This window comes from Cyclopterus lumpus, chromosome 11, assembly GCF_009769545.1.
Source record: "Cyclopterus lumpus isolate fCycLum1 chromosome 11, fCycLum1.pri, whole genome shotgun sequence".
Classification (NCBI taxonomy): Eukaryota; Metazoa; Chordata; class Actinopteri; order Perciformes; family Cyclopteridae; genus Cyclopterus; species Cyclopterus lumpus.
Window position 1 is genome coordinate 7,737,200 of NC_046976.1, and position 7,042 is coordinate 7,744,241.

The window sequence follows — 7,042 nt, forward strand, 5'->3', positions numbered from 1 at the left end:
GTCTAAAGGAAGCTGCTGTGCATGTTTTCGTCACAAGCTGTTAGTGAACAACATTCGAGAGATGGTAAAATATATATATATATTGTTGAGAGGTTTGGGCGTTAAAGGCATTTTGGGTGCTCACAGATTTATTAATTTATCTGTTTATGCCAACAAGACCGAGGGTCTCCTCACCGTGGTCATTTACGAGGAATGTCCACAAACACCCAGTCATGTTACTGTGATCTTCATAGATTATATCACAAGTCAAATTAACCCATTTAACAGACCGACCGGCTGTCTGCTTTAAAAGCTGATCCTCTCTTCATAAAGTGACAGCAGCAACAGAGTGCCCCACCCGGTCAGAAGGCCGAGGTTCTGCAGCAGAAACATCAGCCAGGGCTTCTTGTTGCTGATGTGGACCATGGTGGGGAGCTGGAAGGAGAAAGAGGAGAGATGGGAGTTACTTTTGATGCCAGTCGAGGTGTGAGTTGCCCTGACAATAGTCCGGCGAGTTGTTCCGTAATGACAAACACTCACCATGTCAGCCAGCCCGACGTACAGGAAGAGTCCTGCAGAAATGGCCGCTATCCACTGTTTGGTGGCGAGGTCAGTGGCTACAGACAGAGCGATGTACAGGCCAACGAACGAGGTCATGGCGCTGCCAACGTTCAGAAGCAACGCCTTGCGGACGGACATGCCGCTGTGGAGCAAAATGGCAAAATCCCCTGGAGAGACACAGGGGGTCAATGTTAGGACATCTCGAATGACATCTCACCGGACACCGCGTGGTCTTTGTGCGTTAGCTTTACCCAGTTCATGTGGTAGTTCATGGCAGAGGACTGCGAGCGATGTGGCCAGACCGGACTTCCACGACAGGGAGAAAGCAGCGCCCATCGCTAAGCCGTCTGCAAAGTTGTGGATGCTGTCGCCGATAGTTATCATATAAGGCAGCAGCCGCTGTTCTGTGGAGGCGGACACAGCGGTCGTTAAAGGTTGAGGAGCCGCGATGATTCGGACCATTCACAACTTGAATGATGCTTGTTTGTTTTACTGGAAATAACTGGACTTGCCTCTGGTGCGCTCTTTCGGCTCTGAAAGAGATTTCTCATTGTCTTGATTGCCGACCTAAAATGTAGGCGACGGATTAATAAACATCCAGTAATAAGTCCTGTTATCGACATTTATCAGGAATGTATTATGCTGCATTCACGTGGAGTCAGGCTGATGGTTTACGGCAAACCGGCAAATCGTTTTTTAGCGGTCAAGTGCAGGACGGTAAAAAGGCCGGCACGCAACTCCATCACATCGAATATTTAAATAAAACACAAACTAATTTAATGTGATGTATTTAATCCCATCAGCATATCATCACTCGTGTTTGTTCCTCCTGCGCCGTCCAGACGGTGTTGTCTGCGGCCGGGTTTTCATGTGAAAAACGTGTTTAAGTATGTTAATCTCTGTGTTTGAGGGTCACAATGCTGACCCTCAAACACAGAGATTAACATACTTAAACACGTTTTTGGTCAACAGGTTTAAAATCTTTTGATTATTTGTACTACATTGTGAGGTGCTTTAGAGCCCCTTGAAATAAAGCAGCAGCACTTGCATTCATTTTGATTTGTGTTGCTGTGAGTATGTTTCTCACCAGGTCTGCCCTCGATGCTGACTGTGACTTGTCTTTTTGTTTTCTCTCCTGTTCATACATCTCTAAAACCTGCCCATGGTCACAGTGATGGGGCTCTGATTCTTCCTTAAGAGAGAGAGAGAGAGAGAGAGAGAGAGAGAGACAGAGAGAGAGAGAGAGAGAGAGAGAGAGAGACAGTATATTGAGTAACATTTTTAACTTTTCCTCACAAGATTTTGCTCCACAAATGAAGGATCCCATAATTTCCAAAGCAACGTTTGAAAAGTCACAACTTTTTGATTTAAATAATCGTTTCAATTCTCATTCGCCTAATATAGTATATTCTTCTCTTACTCCATGATGGTGTTGATGATGGTGATGATTATCTTCATATGCAACCAAAGAGAAGATTGTTTCCATCAAATAAAAGTAGTAGATACCGCCGATAAGTACCAACATCTTGTAAATGTAGTCTGGAGTTTCTTCCTGGTAAGGGGCATGCGAGTTCTTGTGGCTGTCGGTGTTGTCTGAGTGCACATGCAAACCTAAAAACTGGACACACAGACCGCAGGAAGGAGTCAAAATGAGTACATGCTGCATGAAAGTCACCATGATTGTTGACGACCTGGCGTGTTTATGAAGAATATCATATAGCTGCAATGAATCTTGGTCCTCAAGGCTAAATTGTTATTATTTCTTTTTTTAAATAGCTTGTCAGAGCTTTAAAAGTGTGGAAATCACTCACCATGGGTGTCAGGTGGAGTAATGCATCTCCAGTCAGGGAACCGACAGCCAGGCTGATGCAAAACTGGATACAAAACTGGAACACACTGGTGAAGGAGGTACAGAGCAGCAACACAATGCCAAACATGGACGTCAGTGTTATCACCATGTTGGCAATGGTTGCATAGACATATTCTACAAGAGAAAGAGAGAATAACAGGTGGGGGGTGAAGGTCAGTTATCAACATGTCACGAAGACATGGACTTTGTTGCCTGGATACGAAATTAATGCAAGAAACAAAACAAAACCTCATGACTTCGAAGCTTGTGGATCCGAAAGAGTACTTTCAGAACATGCACCCTTACTCTCAGTCATGGTGAGCCCGTCTGGTGTCGGTGGCTCTGTGATGTCCGCACACGCTCCGCTCAGGATCTGCTGGACGAGTGCCGGGCTGAGCCGAGCCAAGTCTGTCCGACTCAGACCCGAGGAGACCGAGCTGTTGTCCGCCAGGCCGTAGATCAGGACCAGCTCCTCGGCCGAGGCGCAGAACTGGCAGAACAGAAAATTGTCTGTTAAAGACCGGTTAGCTACAACCAACTGTATGTGTTACCTTGCATTTATCTGTGAAGATGAATGAAAACAAGGACATTTATCATGCAGTGACATCTGTGGGAGGACAATTTCTATATGTTGGTATATGTACCCGATTCCAGGTGACGTTTCCCCCATGCCTCTCGCGATGTTCAAGGCTGCTCCTCTTCCTCCGTCTTAAGCCACTGTGATCGTGATCAGCGTGTTGGTCTTCCTGGTGTTCGGGCTCATCTTTGGGGTGATGTCCGAGGTTCAGACTCCTCATGAAAGCCTCCAAATCTACACAAGACAGATACAACCTACACATGAGCAAAACTCCAGGATAATCTGGCAATTTTTTATTTTTATTTACAGGGTCTGGATATTCTATCCATGCATGTGTCCGTGTTTTCTGTTTCTCTGTGTTTCTGAGGGACATTAATTTACCCTCGACGGTGAAGTTCTCCGGCCCCAGACGGTCCATGATGTAATCCAGGAAGAAGCTCTCCTCAGGCAGGGATCGGCTAATGAAGCAGTGACCTTGCAAGGCGTGATACAGGACGTGGCCCAAAACTGCACCCACTTCCTGCCTCTGGTCTGGTGATGATGGGTTAACCTCTGTTGTGATGTCAGCAGCTGTTACACAGCTCTGGTTACCATGGGTATAAGGGAGAGGAAGGACAAAGAGCAAAGGTAGCGATATAACCAAAAGACAGTTTTACTCAATTAGAGCTTTAAGAGATTTTTCAGGGAATAAAGTCAAACCTATTCCAGTTTCAGCTCCTTTTTGTGAGGACTATCTGCTAGTTTTGTCTTTATTTAATTCCAAATTAAATGTCTTTGTAGTTTTGGATTGTTGGATGGACAAAACAAGCAATTTAATGACGTTTACTTTTCACAAATTGTCATTTCACTATTTTATGCCGTTTTTCTTTCAGAAAAGCAGAGTTGTCATTTTGATTAGCTAGTAGCATCTTGTTTTGACCAGCTGTTTTGGTTCTGGTTGAACGGTTTGCCAGATAACTGAATACAACTATGCCAAAGTCTTGAGACAACTTTAAATTGTAGAATATATATTATTAGCTTTGGGAAGGCGATTCAGTTATGTATGTTTATGATGTCACTTCCTGAAACCTTTCTCTTCTTGCTCAGTCTGATTCATGAAATACACAATCAAACCAGTGTGTGCACTGCTGTTAAGGACTCCTTATTATTTTGTCTTCAGCTATAAATAATAACATTGACTAGGTAAAACACAAACTTAAAAAAAAATTAAATAATTCTGATATTACATTTTGTGTCTAAACATTTAAAGGGGGCTCTTTTCATCATGATGATGGTGGTTGCTACAGTGATGTACAGGCCGAAGCCTTGCAGGTCTACTGTTCGCTGATCAACCAAGTATGATAAGATATGTAGTGTAATATTTCCTGCCATGACCCCAGTACCCTGCACACACAATAACCCACACCCAGGAAGCATACTGTCAGAGAGAAAGGAGGGTCGTAAACTGGTTGCCCGGTTGCCAAGTAGTTAATTATAGTGCCAATTTTCTAGACAGCATAAAGCATTGTTGCATAATCAAATCCATGTGTCGGTGACCTTTTCTTGCTTGTGCCCTTCTATAGCTGAACTATGTCCTCAGGCGGCACCTCATCAGAGATCTGAGACAAGCAATTTAACCAGAGTTATGTTTCCTTTCGCAAAAAGACATACAAAATAAGTACTTCTAATTTGGTCTCCTAACTACCACTTGGTTGCGGTCCTATGTTTACCTCTCTGTCTGAGGGATCATCGTGATTGTGAAGCTCTTGAAGCAGGACCTTCAACTCATGAACATCTATGTGCACGTGTTCACGGTCCTGGTGCCGCTCGCTCTCTTCATGGTGACCCTGATGTGTTTGTTTACGTAGGAAGTGTTGGGCCTCCTGTCCCCATGTCCCCTGCCTCACCGCGGTGCAGACCAGACCAGGGGAGGAGAGGTACAGGACGCATCCAGCAGCGAGAGCCGGGAACTGAGACACGCTAATGGTTTCACTTTTTCTGCCATTTTCGGTTTTATCCTCTCCGTGGGTGGAATGATTGCTGATCAGCTGGTGAAACGCATCCAATAGATCACACTACGCCCAGGGAAAAACACAAACGGATCTATGTTAGAAAAAGAATATAGTTACTAATTTAGTGATGTTCACAACAGCCTAACAATTCATACAGAAACAGCTGCTAAGATGTAGATGTTTTGTTTCTGTTAGTGCTACACAACTTATTAATAACATTGTTCGATTCAAACAAAGATGTGATTAATTTAAAAAAGAAATATGCACATTGCATTGATAGCAACCTGTAATAAAATAACTCTGGCTATCGGTTGCTTTTGTTGCCTTCTAAAAGAAGCAGCTTCTTTAGATAACAAGTAGTAGGTGACAATATAAATTGTGACTGCCTCAGGGTTGGCCCTAACTTGTCCTTGTTGCTGCCTTGTAATGGGTGGAGCTGAGACCTTGTCAGAGATGCAACACACCTGAGCAGGCTAAAGGCTTTAAATCAGACCTGCACGATCCTCTTGGTCGTTCCTAAAGTGCATTGTGGGGACTCTCCGTCCTTATGAAGAGAAAATGCATGTCCCCACAAGGCGGGTAGAACACGCACACACACACACACACACACACACACACACACACACACACACACATAAACACACACACGCACACACACACACACACACACACATATATACACACACACACACACACACACACACACATTGCAAACATTGCCTACTGACTTGACAAACACACCCCATTGTATTACTGACTTAATTTACTTAATAAAAAGTAAAGTTACTTAGTTACTAAGTTAACTTTTAATTTTCAGCTCAGACTCCCGCAGGACTGAGCGGGCCAGACACTACTGTAGTAAAATGAGGGAATCTGCTGCTCGGAGAACACTACCGCTTTTGTCCCCGAGGACAGCCTAAATCAACAAAATGAAAGTTCCTTGAAGTAATTATTTACAGACCACATGTTTCGGCTTTTTTTGTCACATACTTTTGAGCCAGATTGTGACAAAATGGGGCCTTGGCTGCATGTATTGTCCTTATTAGGGTTGTCAAGATTGCTTATGCTGAGTGGAAGCTTGTTTGTATTATTACCATTTGTGTCACCTCTGTCTCTGTCTAGTAAATGTTGTGATAAAATCAATATATATATTTATATTTATATATATATATTTTGAAATAGCCTATATAAATCAACTATAGGATGCTAACAATCAATCCTGTCTCAGAAACTCACACAGTAGGAAAGAGAAGAATTAAAGAAGAGTAAAAAAATATAGCTTTACAACTTAAAAAAAAGTCTGTCCAGTAAAGAGGCCCATTAGTAACTAAATCTGTTTAAAAGTTCCCATCAAGAAATCTACTTTAAATATGTGAGCGTGGGCCAGTGAGTTAATAGCCTTTGGACCTCGACCTCGTTCCCCAGCACTTGGAGTCAGCGAACCTCGCTCTCTCGCCTGGCTGCGAGTTAAGCCTAATAAAACTTACCTTTTCACACGACACTTCACCACACTGCACACGTTTCTCCAGTGTATTAAAGACAGAGCCGAGGGATTCCCTGTTCAGATAATGCTGTCCTGGAGACACGACGCTGAGCACAGCCCTGTACGCTTCCTCCACAGCGGGAGACCCCGAAACAGAACTGAACAAACCCCTACTGGCAATAATCAGCAATGCGGAAAAAAACATCTTAAGGCTTTGAAAAATGCTTTTATAAGAATTAATTAATTTGGATGAAAAATAATTAAAGCAGGCTGACAGAGGCTGATACAGTCCCAAGGTATTTCTGCAGAGACATTGAGCTGTACAGAGCTCAGCTCCCGGCTGCTATCAGTTTTAAACCACTACACGTTTGATGGACCTGCATTGTGATTGGCTGAGACGTGGCTCGTGCTGTTCTATACCTGTTTATTAAACCCGTTGTCACCTGCACAGCCTACAACACACCCTGTAGGCATGCAGGCTGAAAGATCAGGTTGCTGAGAGATCAGAGTGATTTGATTTTCATTGATTTGCACTAAAGCCCTTTAAGCCCCATCCCACACACACGCACCAAGTATTTACATGTTTTAAGAGAAAATATGTT

At 43.5% G+C, this 7,042-nt stretch overlaps 1 protein-coding gene across 1 annotated transcript; it reads right to left on the reverse strand.

The window, feature by feature from the left end:
• Positions 1-285: 285 nt before the first annotated feature.
• Positions 286-6,645, reverse strand: slc39a4 (solute carrier family 39 member 4). Its single transcript, XM_034545536.1, has 12 exons — positions 6,445-6,645; positions 4,676-5,020; positions 3,348-3,549; positions 3,034-3,200; positions 2,696-2,879; positions 2,352-2,524; positions 1,961-2,158; positions 1,628-1,732; positions 1,053-1,107; positions 792-944; positions 520-707; positions 286-414 (listed from the first exon to the last, which is right to left on the reverse strand). The coding sequence occupies exons 1-12, from the start codon at positions 6,643-6,645 to the stop codon at positions 286-288; spliced, it is 2,100 nt and encodes a 699-aa protein (XP_034401427.1).
• Between the last annotated feature and the right edge of the window lie 397 nt (positions 6,646-7,042).

Excerpts from the sequence above, each read along its gene's own strand:
- slc39a4 (XM_034545536.1), bottom strand. The coding sequence starts at position 6,645 with ATGTTTTTTTCCGCATTGCTGATTATTGCCAGTAGGGGTTTGTTCAGT. Across the intron at positions 5,021-6,444 it reads GTGAAGTGTCGTGTGAAAAG|TGTGATCTATTGGATGCGTT; the intron begins GTAAGTTTTATT and ends CCCTGGGCGTAG. Across the intron at positions 3,201-3,347 it reads GGAGAACTTCACCGTCGAGG|ATTTGGAGGCTTTCATGAGG; the intron begins GTAAATTAATGT and ends TGTCTTGTGTAG.